At 41.3% G+C, this 14,269-nt stretch overlaps 2 protein-coding genes, 2 non-coding genes and 1 pseudogene across 4 annotated transcripts; all 5 read right to left on the bottom strand.

Annotated features, from left to right (window-relative positions):
- Nucleotides 1-1,233: 1,233 nt before the first annotated feature.
- On the bottom strand, nt 1,234-2,713 carry rps20 (ribosomal protein S20). Its single transcript, XM_042066971.1, has 4 exons — nt 2,557-2,713; nt 2,017-2,116; nt 1,766-1,839; nt 1,234-1,454 (listed from the first exon to the last, which is right to left on the bottom strand). Exons 1-4 carry the CDS (start codon nt 2,557-2,559, stop codon nt 1,272-1,274), a joined length of 360 nt encoding a protein of 119 aa, XP_041922905.1. The 5' UTR covers nt 2,560-2,713; the 3' UTR covers nt 1,234-1,271.
- LOC121689004 lies at nt 1,554-1,624 on the bottom strand. Its single transcript, XR_006024747.1, has one exon. It is a non-coding gene; the product is annotated as a small nucleolar RNA U54 (small nucleolar RNA).
- On the bottom strand, nt 1,904-1,974 carry LOC121689005. Its single transcript, XR_006024748.1, has one exon. It is a non-coding gene; the product is annotated as a small nucleolar RNA U54 (small nucleolar RNA).
- Nucleotides 2,714-3,392: 679 nt separating the features above from the next.
- Nucleotides 3,393-5,224, bottom strand: LOC121688926 (annotated as a pseudogene).
- plag1 (pleiomorphic adenoma gene 1) lies at nt 4,601-14,249 on the bottom strand. The gene is made up of 3 exons (XM_042066966.1): nt 14,100-14,249; nt 8,946-9,278; nt 4,601-8,630 (listed from the first exon to the last, which is right to left on the bottom strand). Exons 2-3 carry the CDS (start codon nt 9,176-9,178, stop codon nt 7,571-7,573), a joined length of 1,293 nt encoding a protein of 430 aa, XP_041922900.1. The 5' UTR covers nt 9,179-9,278; nt 14,100-14,249; the 3' UTR covers nt 4,601-7,570.
- Between the last annotated feature and the right edge of the window lie 20 nt (nt 14,250-14,269).

Raw genomic sequence — 14,269 nt, 5'->3', positions numbered from 1 at the left:
CCATTGGGAATTGTGGCCAAATAGTTCAGTCTTTGTTTTGTCCTTAGGTCAAAAGTAGAATGCACCAGAGCTTTTTTTTATATATATATACACATTTACAAAACACTCAACACTTTTTTGTGGGGTGTTGGAGTATTGTGTGTATATTGATGAGAAAAAAATCAAAAATATAAATCAAATAAATAAAAATACTGTAAGAAGCGCTGTGAATACTTTCCAGCCTTGAGTGTTCCAGGTTTACAAACATTATATACTAGCTACTGACTTGTCTGTATGAAATGCACTAAAAACGTGCAGTCAATGCTAGTCACAAAAACAGAAAAAAGACTTGGCTGCAGGCCTTCTAAACGCTAAATAAGTGGAAAAACGTATTTTGTACAATTAACTTCCATCCATGATTTACCATCGTAGACCTGATTTATTTTTGAGACCTTCACCATATTAGTTAATAGATACTAGCTGCTAGTAAATTAACTGCACATTACATTACCATTTCAAGGGAGTTTACACACATAATTGAAGATACTCATTTCATGTACTAGGTCCCAACTGAAATTCTCTCCCTGCTCCTGTAAATCTCTTGCTCTACCTTAAAGCATCAAAAACTATCCAAAGTGATTCAGTTTCTCGAATCAGCTGTGCTCAGCCAACCCAGTGCCATTAATGTAGTCAGTTGAAAAGGCCTAGGGAAAGATTGATATTACGCACAATAGGTGAAGGCTCAGGAATGGGACCAAACCATCTTTAACCCCAAAGGCCCTGCTGCCATTGTATCAGAGTTCCCACTCCATCAAATGTAAATTTCCATGACTTGCCATATAATGAATAGCACTATATACACCAACTAATGATTTCAGAGCACCCACGTAGTGTTCAAGAATCTTTGACTTTTTTTAGAGCAGGAGATGAATTATTGGGCATTAAATAAACAGTTGGCACACTCAAGCACCCAGTAAAGCTAATAACCAGATATACACCAATTCAGCATGAAAATATTTGTATTAATAAAATTCCCTCATATTCCATGACTTCACCACAAAAATGATACAATTGCTATATATATATAAAAATAACTTTCCATTTCTGGAATAGAATTCCATGATATTCCAGAAATACCATGACCCGTGGGAACCCTGATCTAGTGAGTCACCAAATATTCTATAAATTAAGTTAGAGCAACATTACACCAGAAGAGCGATTGAAATGACCAAGCAGACAAAATATATGTTTTTCCCCCTCTTCATTTATTGATGTTTGACTGTAGGTCCTGCTTATGCGTCAGCAATTGTGACCTCAACCTCTACACCAGGCTCAATGCTGATGCTGGTGATCTGCTTAACAATCTCAGATGGACTGTGCAGGTCAATCAGACGCTTGTGGATGCGCATCTGGAATCTATCCCAAGTCTTGGAACCCTCACCACAGGGAGTCTTGCGGGTAGTGATGCGCAGGGTCTGTATAGGAGAGAGGTGAAGTGAATGATCATGAATTCACAGTTTAGAACAAGAAGTTCATTAACATTGCACCAACAAGGTAACCTACATTTTAACTGATGAAGGCTCAGAATAGCGTATTGTGTAACTCATTTAGTAGTTCGTACAAGAAAAGTTAATCCTCATAGCCTGTGCATCAAACGCTCATTAACATTTACACCACACCCATGTGACGATATCAATTTTAAGTAATCAGTTGAACCCACGTTGACCCACTACCAAACAAAGGCAATTCACAATATTTTTTCACAGGACAGAGGCACCAATTTTACCTTAGTTGGCATACGAACAGGTCCCTTCACCTTCAGACTCTTCTCCTTGGCGCCACGGATCAGGTCCGCGCACACTGTTTAGAACAAGAGGTTCGTTAACATTGCACTAACGAGAAGGTGAAGCTACATTTTAACTGATGAAGGCTCAGAATAGCGTATTGTGTAACTCATTCAGTAGTTCGTACAAGAAAATGTCATCCTCATAGCCCGTGCATCAAAATCATTAACAAGTTAGCTGCTAGTGTATTTACCCTTCTCCAGCGACTTGACGTTACGGCTGGTCAGAGTGATCCGAATGCGGTGAATGGCCACTTCGGCCTCCACGGGAGCCTTGCCAGTATCCTTATAAGCCTAAAATAACACATGAGTTCAAAACACACTTAAATTGCAGTTAGTTTAAGACGAATAACGTTACACTGAATAGTATGGCTGTCGATGCCAAAGAAATATTTTTACACCACATTTGGCTGACGCTCTTTAGCCAAAGCGACTTAACAAGGGAAACAATGAAAGTTTGCCTTAAGCTAATGCGCAGTAAGTGCTACCAAGTAGTCCCTCGTCTTGGCATTTCAGCATTCAGAAAGTAGAGAACAGTTACCAGGAAAGTAGTTGTTAGACAGCGCGTAAATAGCCTACCTCTACGGGGCTGTTGGTGGACTAGCTAGCTAGCACGTGTTGTTGCTTAAGGTAGTAAACGTTAGCACTATAGGAGGCGGCAATGCACCAGACGCGAAAAAGCACCAAATTTATGGACTATATGTAACAGCTGAAAGAAGATATGTTATTCTCACCATATTTAAGATTTCCTGACCGACTTATTCGTCAGATTTCGTAGCGAACAGCGGTGAGTCAGGAAGTAGTACACACAGTCCTCACAGGTCCGATAGAAAAGAATGGTTGTAGGCCTGAGCTGGCTTTTATACACCGCATCCGGGTACTGGCCTGCACAACCTTTGACATATTTTCGTCGGCGCTTGGCGCTTGCTCAAGAGAAAGTTTTTACGTTAGTAGCATATATTGCCACCTACTGTTGATTAGGCGTATTGCCGTTCACGTTTTTCTGGTATTGACAAGTTTCCCCATAGACAGTAAAAGAAAGGTTTTCCCCCTATGGTTTTCCCCTGGTATTCATGGGTTTCATTTTACTGTCTATGGAACACCTGTGAACACCTGTGTGAACACCTGTGGAAAGGGACCTGATGAAACCCATGAATAGCCTAGGCCTACTCTTCTAAATTGTGTCTAAAATGTACACGGTCTGGCGTTGTATAAAATTTGACATATTTGCCATTTACCTTAGTAAGGTGAGCTAATTTTAAATGTTTAATGTCACTAACTTTAAAATACAATGGTGCATCGAAATATTAGTAGGAGTCAGTTTCATTTAGTGAGTATCGTAATGGTTAATTTTGTCACATGCAATATTTATTACAGAAGTAAATTGACTCAAACGGCAGAAATAGAAAAACTGCAGCTAGTGGCGCACTCTAGTGGCAGACATAGACTGTAAAGTTTAACCTGCACACTAAAACAGATTCTATAGATTTTTAGATGGAGGGAATGAAACCTCTGACATGTGTACAATATGTAGTCTAATATTTAATTAATTACCGCATTTCTGTAGAAGGCATAATGCGCGAATTGGGTGTGTCAGCAGAGCTTTAGACGTCTGTCCGAATGTCCCCGAGAGTCCCCGACAATTCCACCGTCATTCAAGTCACAACTGCGTAAAGGATGCACTATCTATCACCTTCGGCTGTTTCCTGATGCCTGCCACAGCGTGATGCCAAATGACTGCACGACCGTCTTCAACCTCTTCACCTTTCAACAGTTCAGGCGCCCAGTGTGTATAGGTACCACCTCGGTGGTTTGTGAGAGGGCTCAGGTCTCTGGAGTGCTCAAGCTTCAGTGAACAACCGAAGTCAGCTTCTAAATTGGTATCGGAGATTATTACTTTGGCGGGCTTCACGTCAAGGTGTAGGCTACTACGATGTGCTCATGCAGATACTCGAAACATCGAGCTATAGGCCTACGTACTTCACGAGTACTTCATGCACCTGCTCTCTGCCAGTGGTTCACTTCTGCACTCCCGTAGATAACATGCTGCAGATCTCTGTTTCCAGCAAATTCCCTAGGCTATAGTACTATCGGTGTTCTCCTGATCAGCCAGAATGAATGTGGTGGTTGCAATAACTCGGACCAGGTTTTTATGGCGCAGGTGCGCATTCAGTTCTGCCCAGAAACTTTGACTGGACGCCACTCTTCACCTTTTTCACGGCGACACAGTTTCGTTAAAGTATAGACTTTTGTAAACTGAGCCGAACCCACCAGACCCAAGAGGCTCTAAACAGTGTAGTTCGCTCCAGTGATTGACGGACGACCATAATCTGCTGGCAACTTTGCTGCGGAATGTGTGTGTTGGGACTGTCGGGACCGCTAACGTGGGGTTCCACCAGCATACTTGACCAGTGCACTGCTGCACCTTCCCAGCTCCACTGATGTCTAAAAGTCTTTATGCAATAACTGTGTAACTGGAATTGGAGATGGCAAGGTTGACTAAAGCGCTAACCTGTGTTACCTGTCTTGCTCATTTGTCTGTAGTCCTTTGTCACGATCACATGACTTCATATATCTATGCTCATTTCATCCAATGACATCATCCCATGTGATAACGTGCCTCAGATTGATATATCATTGGACAACTGACTACCTAGACTCGTGCGTATTTTAGTGCGTAATGCGTAAAATGTGAAACACATCACCAACATGCAACACAAAGCACACACCTGAAAAAGGTAAGTATTGCACACATAGACAGACATTATAATCCTTCTGTATATTTATTGAGTTTCAGTACACTGTAGACAGTAACACTGGACTGGAGGCTGCAGCTCTCCTCACATAGCAGCAATGGTCTAACACACACCTGGCTCACCCAGCCAACAAATCATCTGTCAAAACACACTTCTGGCTCTCCTTGCCAGTCACTTGTCAGAACCCACACCTGGCTCACCCAGCCAGCCAATAAATAACCGTCTCTTTGGATGATGTCACCGGGAGGAACTCCAGCAGAGACTGCAGCGTTGAGTTCTACCTTACACACTCCCACACAAACGCGCACACACACTCACACGCTCGCACACATAGATATATATTTTTATATATATTTATATATATATATATATATATATATATATGAATCATACGGCCTATATTTATACAAATACAACAGTAGTTTGTAAAATACATTTAAGTAAAATATACAAGATTAGCAACAGAAGTTCATTGTCACAGGATGGCATTACTGAAATATGATGAACACCGAAAACAAAAACATTGATTACAAGTCGACCACGACATCTGCAACAATGCACCAACGGTAGCAACTTGATGGCTGGAATGCCATCTACTTATTTCCTCTTCCCAACCTCTGTTCTTCTCCATCACCATCCTCCTCATCTCCCGTGGCAACCTCTGGCAGCATCTCCTCCTCAGTCTCATATCAAAGGTAAGAGATCAGAGGGCCTCTCTGCCCATCGCCATGGTAATGCAGAGCTCCCAAGCAGGCAGGTGTGTGAGAGAATGACGCCAAATTACAGGCAAGTCACAGTACAACAGACACACAAACACACACAAACACACTGACCTTTAGCACAGTTTGAGATATTTGTGAAATAAAAAAAGAGATACAAGAGGTCTGTAGCACCTTCAGAAGGTTTAGGAGTGTCCATTAGCAGCTTGATCCAAAACAAGAGATATTGCAGAAATGTTTTGCATACATACACTTGCACGCACGCACACACACACATGCACACACCGGTACCACTGAAACTGAGAGGACGATTTGCTAATGTGTCTGTGTCTCTCATAAAAGAGAAACAGGAAAACAGCCAGTGCCAATGAAATCTCAGGTTTGTGTCACTGCAGCAGAACGCCTGGTGCAGGTTTCTGCAGCATAGTGAGAGGCTCCTGAGGCTTTGTCCAAAAATGCTTTTATTCCAAAGTTTAATGAGTTCAGGCCTGTCCTATATATATAAAAAACATTAAACTGACATGATGCAATTGTATCCAAATTTTAATAGCTGTGAAAATTAGTACTCAATTAATTTGAAATTATTACTTGTTGTGCACCATGTACATATCACTAGGTATGACTATGTGCTCTCTGTACATGCATGCTGGCATGCCTGAACATCTGTTGAAACTGTTAGTCCTGTCAAACCGACTTCTCTGAGAAACACAGACATTTTGTGCAAGTAAAGCAAAATGAGTCTAACACTGTAAGAGCTGTACCTGTAAAAAACACACACATTTAGCATATACTGTACACGCTAACATCCAGCTAAATATGACATCTAAACCTTTAAGCATAATAAACAAAAAATATTTGAGAAAAAAAGGCATTCGATTTTCTGAAAGTGCTATATTGAAAACTGCCCAATATAGAGGCGTATCAAACATTTCATTTCAAATCAAATCTTCTGCAACTGTTCACACACACATGCACATACACACTCACACACAACCTCTTCCAGCAGGTTTACAACTAAAATGTTTTTTCTCCTATTTCAGACACTTAAACATCCTGCGACACAGTGCCTCCAAAGGTGGTGTTCTGCTCTAAGCTAAAAGTTGTACTGAACTGTGCCGAGTTTGTGGTAGAGCTGTTGCTGTCTATTTTGGAGAGTGAAGCGGAATATCCAATAAGGACCATCACCATCAGTCCTAAAGACATACAGGTATATTGTCTAACTTATTGATTGATTCCTCTTATCAGTGCAACAGCATGCACGACTGTGGGTATGGGTTCCTTCATAAATTGATTCCCTTTTGTGCATAAGACAACTGTGTGTGTGTGTGTTGTGTGTGTGTGTGTGTGTGTGTGTGTGTGTGTGTGTGTGTGTGTGTGTGTGCCACTTGCTGCTTACAGAAGAGATCTGTGCAAAACATTTTTAAGTACTGGTTAAAAACTCATTACAGTTTCAGTTCTTGCATGTTTGTGATTTGAAGTAAAATGTCTGACCTATTTTCCCTTTATTGGTTGTGAACGGAAGCAGAACAACGTCCTTTTCTACTAGTCTGAACAGCAGCATCGAGAAATGGCCAGAGAGGTCAACAGGAGAGGAGGGAAGGAAAGAGTAGGTGTGAAATAAGGAGAGGAGAGGACTGTTGAAGAAAGGAGAGAGTGCTGGGTCTGGTAAGAAGGTCCTCTGCGGCTCTGGGTTTGGTCAGCTTTGGCTTTGTAGAAATCAGAACTGTCAATCAAATGCCTGGCTTTTAGTACCAAACAACTTATGAGTGACTCACATACAAACAGAAAAAAAAGAAAAACAAAAGAAAACCATCAAAACATTAAATTGGTTAGCTGTGATGGAGCTCACATCACTAAAAGTTCAAAGTGCTAAATGGAAACATCTCATTAAAAAAAAAAAGAAAAATACTAGAGTCTAGGTTGATTCTATCAGAGAAACACTTCACTGCAACCACATTCTCTATTCCCGCCCTCCCTCTGGAAGTGGGCCAGCCGGCAATGAGCCATACCATCTCAGATATGGGAAGAAATGGGGGTAAAACGGCATTGTGTGTGAGGCACGAGCTGGTATGGGCAAATGTATGATACAGGCTTCAGAAGATGTGTTTGTGAATAATATCTGATAAAGCACAAAATAAATCTCTATATATGGTATATCTGTGATGACACATCATGTGTTACTGGCATCAGGACTGTTCTTTGACTGGTAATGTTTGTAGTTGTACGTAACTGTATTGGAGTGTGTGTGTGAGTGTGTTGGGGGAGGGGGGATGTTACTGGAAAGCCTGGTGGAAGCGAGGCAGGGTGGTGGTTGTGCTCAGGCTGGCCGAGTGTGTATGTGCATGGGTGCTGAGACCCGGGGTGTAAGTAGAGGAGAGAGTGTGTAGGGGACTGACAGGCTCCGCAGTGGGATCCTGGGACAGCCCCTCCTCTGCTGGGTAGGAGAGCCCAAGTGCTGACCCAGCTGCCTGACTATAGCAGGGACCATTGAGGGGCAGGAAGTTGAAGAGTTGGGAGAACTCCAGCGACGACGAGCTAAGGGAGTCGCTGGTCGCCGCAGCAGCGCTGCTAATCTTGGGCAAGGGCAGGTCCTCTGAGTGGGCGGGCTCAGAGGGTAAGTGACCCTGCAGCTCCAGCAGGTAGGTCTCTAGCTCCGCCCTAAGGGGCGGAGGAGGTGAGTAGGAGGAGGTGCCCAACGGGTAGCGCAGCGTCAATGGGGGGGAGGGGCCAAACACACCACCGCTGAGGACGGACAACTCGTCTTTCACGGCGCCACCTCCCATCTCGCAGGGGGCAGCCGGCAGCTGGCAGGCGATTGGCTCCAGCTCCACCGGCTCGGCCTTGACGGCCAGCAGCAGCTCAGGGGCGTGGCTCTTCTTCACATGGCGCGTCAGGTGGTCCTTGCGGCCAAAACGCTGGGCGCAGTACTGGCACAGGAAGTCCTTGCGGCCCGTGTGCACCACCATGTGGCGGCGCACGTCCTTGCGCGTGTAGAAGCGGCGCTCGCAGTGCTCACACTGGTGCCGCTTCTCCTTGGCGGCCGAGGAGCTCTTGCCGGCGTGGCCGCGCAGGTGCTCTAGCAGCAGGGCAGTGTTGGGGTATGGCTGGAGGCACACCTGGCAAGTCAAGTCGCCGTTGTGGGCTGCGTGCAGGGCCAGGTGGCGCTTAAAGCCCAGCTTGGTGTTGTAGCTCTTGCCGCACTCATTGCAGGTGAAGGCCTCCTTGTTGGGGTCGTGGGTATGTAGGTGGTTCTTTAGGTGGTCCTTGCGGTGGAACATCTTCTCACAGTAAGTGCACTTGTGGGTCTTCTCTGGTGAGTGTGTGGCCATGTGCCTTGGGATATAAACAATGAACTCAATGACCCCAGTTTAAACTCAGTGACCTCAAGACTGCACTCCATGTTTTCAAGTATTTTGGACCGCAGTTTTGTTAACTGTGACAAAGGACTGACATGGGTTGAATTCCCACAGAAGTATTATCATGATAACTATTATTTTTAATCCAAAAACATGAAAATAAACAAATGTGAATGAGTAAAGAAATAGAGGACAAGTTTGTCTCTGGCAGCATTCAAGAATGGTGATTATGCTACACTATACTTTCACAATATCTACACAAATATGTATATATGTATACTTTCAATCGTACCGTAACAGTTTGTACTTGGACACAAAGGCCTTGGTGCAGTCGGTGTGAGTGCAGCTGTAAGGTCGCTCGCCAGTGTGTGAGTACGAGTGCACCTTGAGCTTCTCCACGCTGTTGAAGGCTTTCTCACACAGCTGGCATAGAAAATTCTTCCTCCCTTTGCCCTCCACCCTCCTCTTCCTCACCCTGGCTCGGTCTGTGGTGTGAGGGCAGTCGCCAGGGGTGACTGTGGCCATGGCAACTTAGGGCAGGCTGGCCGAGTGGTAGCATGCACTGTGCCCCAATGCTGAGAGTGTAAGTGACCCTAAACTCTCAACACCACAAGGAGCCAACGACCTAAAGTGAGGAAGGGGACAAAGAGAAAGAGAGGAGAGTGGGCATGTATAAAATTGGGGACAAAACATCAACAGGATCAAAGTGGGACAGAGAGGAGGAGGAGTAAGATTTACTTTAAGACTAAATGTGGTCACTAACTCCTTACTATCATTTTGTGGCTATAGGAATGTGATGAAAAACAGTACAAAGGACAGCATGCATATGAAAACATCACAGACACCAGTGAATCATCTGAACCAGCTGTAGGTGAGTTTGTGGGTTAATGTTGAATCATATGAATGTCGGGAAAGCTTGCTCGAGCAAGTTATCCCCCCTTACACTGAAATTCACTGCCTGATGGAAATCACTGTGACGTAATCAGTGACAGAGTTGAAGTTTTAGTAAACAGAATAATGGTGAAGTCACCAGATACTGGGCCTAGCAACCATTCTGACATTAATGTGGTGCATATATTTTGGTCATTGAGCTCTATACTTGAATAGTCCTTAGTAAGTTTCTTTTAACCTAATAGAAAAGCCAACAATGAGCAGTTTAAATTTGGGATAGGTATAAGCTTTATGACACTTCAGTAAACTGTTGAATAAATATTGTATTAGTTTATATTTCATTTTTGATAGGCAATTATGGCAAATAGGTAACATTATATGAGTTACCAATACCATAAAGCCAAGATAAAACAAAGAGAAACTGATTCACACATACTGTTTGAACTTCTATGAAGGTGCATATAAATTTAATCTCTAGACATGTCTGTACATAAAAGTACTACAACAACAACATTATATGTTCCTGGAGTTTTTTGTAAGACTAAAAGTTGTGACTTTTGAACTGTGGACAAAATTTAAGAACAAACCCCGTTTCCAAAAAAGTTGGGACGATGTGTAAAATGTAAATAAAAATAGAATGCTATGATGTTCAAATCATGTTAACCCTATATATGTGCAAAGACAATATATCAATTGTCTTCTCTTAACAACAATGTGTAAATTATTGGAAACTGAGGTTTGAGGATGAAATGTCGTCCCATTCTAGCCTGAAATAGGATGTCAGCTGCTCAACAGTCTGGGGTCCTCATAATTGTGTTTTTCATTCCTTGATGCACTCAGTGTGACAGGTCTGGACTGCAGGCAGACCATTTTAGCACCTGATCTCTTCTACTACGGATCTATACTGTTGTAATAGGCATAGAACGCAGTTTGGCAATGTTTTCCTGAAACATTCAAGGTCTTCCTGGAAAAAGACATTGTCTGAATCACAGCTGTTGCTAAAAACCTCTATATCATTCAGCATTGATTGTCCCTTTCCAGATGTGCAGGCTGCCCATGCCATAGGCACTAACACACCCATACGATCATAGATGCTGGCTTTTGAACTGTGTACTAAAAACAAGTTGTCTTTAACCCGGGGGATGCGGAGTCCATGATTTCCAAAAAGAATTACATATTTTGATTGGTCTAACCACAGGACAGTTTTCCACTTTGCCTCAGTTCCATCTTAAATTAGCTTGGAGCAGAGTTAAGACGGCGGCATTTCTGGATCATGTCAAAATATGGTTTCTTTTTTGCATGGTAGTGTTTTAACCAGCATTTGTGGATGGAGCATCAAAATGTGTTCATAGACAGTGGTTATCAAATGTTAACACAATATATATATATATTTTTTTTTGAACAGAAACAGGTTTGTTTTTAAGGCAGTGCCATCAGGCTCTGAAGATCACAGCCATCCAATCTTGTCTTGTTATTTATCTTAATTCGCTCAATATTTGAATGATAATCTAATATAGATGATGAAATCCCAAAATTCTTTGTAATTTCACATTGAGGAGCATTATTCTTATATTATTGCACTTGCCCACACACGTTCCAGTTCACGTACACGTGCCAGTTCACGTAATTAGTTGTGAAATGTTCCTCTTTGTGTTTATACAACTTTTCCAGCCTTTTGCTGCCCCATTTCAACTTTTTTGAGACATGTTGCTGGCATCGAATTTGAAATGAGCATATAATTGTCATAACATAGTCAAATATGTCAGTTTCAACATTTTATATGTTGTCTGTTGTTTCTGCAGTGTCCTTAAAATAGTAAAATATATCAGTTTCAACATTTGATCTTTCTGCAACTAAATATGGGTTTACGAGATTTGAAGATTATCACATTCTGTTTTCATTTACATTTTTTTTTAAATGGGGTTTTATTTGCAAATAGGCTATATATGAATTTGTGGAATACACCTTTTATTTAGTCTTGTAGTCTAAAATTATACTTTGTGAATGTATGATACTGGATAAGAGGATTTCTCTATAAATAAACTGTTTCAGGCAGGTCTTGCAAATAATCTTTGAATTTATTAGCCTATTAAATCCTAAAAATATTCTATACTGTAAAACAACAGCAGTTACATTATTCTGATTATTTACAGATTATATTAGTATTATAAATGTGTTATTAAAAATTAAAGTAATTCCAGATCATTAGTGTACGCTACATATTTCTAAAATAGCATGCAAGTTTCTAATGTAATGTCTAAAAGAAAGTTTTTTGTGTGCCTTTACCACTAAACATCAAAATAAACAAACAAAAAACACTTAAGGTTTAAACATCTGAACACACATCTCTGCAACAACAGCATGTATATCAAGGAGTATGGTTTTGGGATGATGAGGCACCATTTACGAAACAAGATTAACCATCAATACTAAACAAGATATCAGACAAGCCAAATAAGTATACCATAAATGATATGCCTGGGCAAAAAGTAGAGCTTTCAAACACAAGATATAATTTAATCCTAAAATATCCTTACAATCTAAGAAAAGGCCAGATAATGTTCTTAACATAATTAACAGCAAATACTTGAAATTGCTTCAGCAGACATCATGGAATTAATTATATATGTATATTTCTTATCTTGTTTGGAAAGCAAACAAACAAAGACAAACAATAAAATTATTCATTTTAGTCACAATAAATCTTATTTGTCACATCTGATTTACAAATAACTTCCAACAGTCTAATCAATTCAACATTTTTAATGCAGAAACTGTTCTTTACATAGCCCACAATCCACCCTGTATCCTTAATTATCTTTTATTTGAACAATCAATGTCAATATGTCAACCTGACTTATTTTCTGTACAGTCTCATCAACCTGACTTATTTTCTGTACTGTCTCATCAACAAAAACTACAACCTCAGACATTAGCAAATAGCCTAGATGGAACTTTGAAATGAAAGTGGAACTTAACAGTCAATGAGCAATGACTATGAATCTCACAAAGCAGAAGGTGGGGGAGATAGGTGCCTCTGTCTCTTTAAGAAACCATAGGTCTCATTACTCCTTCAAACCTACAGCTACCCTGCTATACCCTAAGCGTATGGAGAAGTCGGGACAATAGCCTAAACTTATCCTAATAGCCACAAATAAGCTGGTGTAAGACAGAGGAGGGCACATACTTTGATCTTAATGCATTTCTTGAGAACTTGCATTGGCCACATACTTCTAATTAAATCTTCTTATAATTAACAAAACTATTTTCATCAGAAAACATGAGGTTGCACAAGAAACGCGTGCAAGACAGGACTTTATGATGACACGAAAAATTCCATGGCAAACCACCGGGAATCCTCTCGCCAACTGCCAATCTATAGGCTAACTCACAGATTTCACTCAGAGATTGTCACTCAACATCAGTGGTCTGGTTTCCCAAATAGCCTCGGACTCTGATTGATCTCGCGCACAAGGGAACATATGTCTCTCCTTACCAGATTCTTGCATCCCTGAAAGCGTGCACTAAGCGATGGCGGTGTGATGCTGACTGTAATCTACATGGCTATACATTTTCTCACGATATAGGCTATTGTGGAAAAGTGTCAATCAGAAAGTACTTCTCTTGCAACTCCGCATGACAAATGGTTATTTACCGACCAATATTCAACGGCGCAACCTATACAAGAACGCCACAAGCCCGCGTCATGAAGGAACCGAATTAGAACGCAAACAGCAGCAATTTCAGACCTCACTATATGTCCATTGGTTTAAAGTTAAAGGACTCTTTGACAGGGAAGCTTAGACTGATGAGCTATGTCGACAGAGAATGTTTAACATTGCCTAATTAGTTTCCCTACACGTCTCCCTCCATTTTGGTTGTTTATGATATTGACAAGCAACTTCTCCACTTCGATAGCCTACTTCTGGCGTTTTAGCTACATCGCACCTCTTTTAGCCTATCAACTCTTCCACAGTCTAGCTTACTACAATACCGATGACAATAATTCGTGTGATAACCTCTTATGGTTTTAATTAAAATTTTAATGCACTAACGTTTTTATCTTTAAATGCACTTTTCGAACATGCAAACCTGCTACCATCGATTACAGCATGTTTACAGTCATTTCGCGTGCACATACATGTCAAAATTAAAGCGGCGTGTTCACAGCATGCATTTTATAATCATTTTTATAGCATTAAAATGCGCGTGCGTTTGCTTCGGCTACCCTCGTAGCGCGGTTGTTATTATATTCAGATAAAAACTTAAACTAAGCAAGATTTAAAAACTTTTCTTCAACTTTTCACGACTCAGTCGCTTCCCCCGAGTGTTGACATTCGTTTGCATGCAACGTGACTTGACACAAACTAATGACACAATTTATTTTAATTTTCTTTATATTTATGTCTTCCGCTGCTTTTCTCTCTGGTCCTAAACTGGGCGCTGATTAACACAAACTTTTTTCCCTAGCTCACCCCTCTCTCATAATTTGAATAACCCCGATATTTTAATTCAACCAGACAGTAACAATTTAGTTAACACACGCCAAACTCACCGCAGAAGCGTTAACATCCTTTCTACGGTGTTTTTCTTGAGTTTCAACTATTTTCCGAATTTTTAATAATTTTTTTCTCATATTTTTTGCTGGACTCGGCGGGCCTGAAAATTGTTTGCTTTCCCCTCTTTCCAGCAGCCATTGTGTGTATGCGCTGCGGTGCAGCCAAA

The sequence above is a fragment of the Alosa sapidissima genome, chromosome 17 (genome assembly GCF_018492685.1).
Source record: "Alosa sapidissima isolate fAloSap1 chromosome 17, fAloSap1.pri, whole genome shotgun sequence".
Lineage (NCBI taxonomy): Eukaryota > Metazoa > Chordata > Actinopteri > Clupeiformes > Clupeidae > Alosa > Alosa sapidissima.
The sequence above is the reverse complement of the archived record's forward strand: the minus strand, read 5'-3'. Positions and strand labels throughout refer to the sequence as shown.

What these genes read in the sequence shown, in the direction of transcription:
- rps20 (XM_042066971.1), bottom strand. An exon ending in CGTCAAGTCGCTGGAGAAGG is followed by an intron (nt 1,840 to 2,016) that starts GTAAATACACTA and finishes TGTTCTAAACAG; the next exon opens with TGTGCGCGGACCTGATCCGT. An exon ending in CTGTTCGTATGCCAACTAAG is followed by an intron (nt 1,455 to 1,765) that starts GTAAAATTGGTG and finishes TCTCCTATACAG; the next exon opens with ACCCTGCGCATCACTACCCG.
- plag1 (XM_042066966.1), bottom strand. Translation starts at nt 9,178, where the DNA reads ATGGCCACAGTCACCCCTGGCGACTGCCCTCACACCACAGACCGAGCC. An exon ending in TCCAAGTACAAACTGTTACG is followed by an intron (nt 8,631 to 8,945) that starts GTACGATTGAAA and finishes TTATATCCCAAG; the next exon opens with GCACATGGCCACACACTCAC.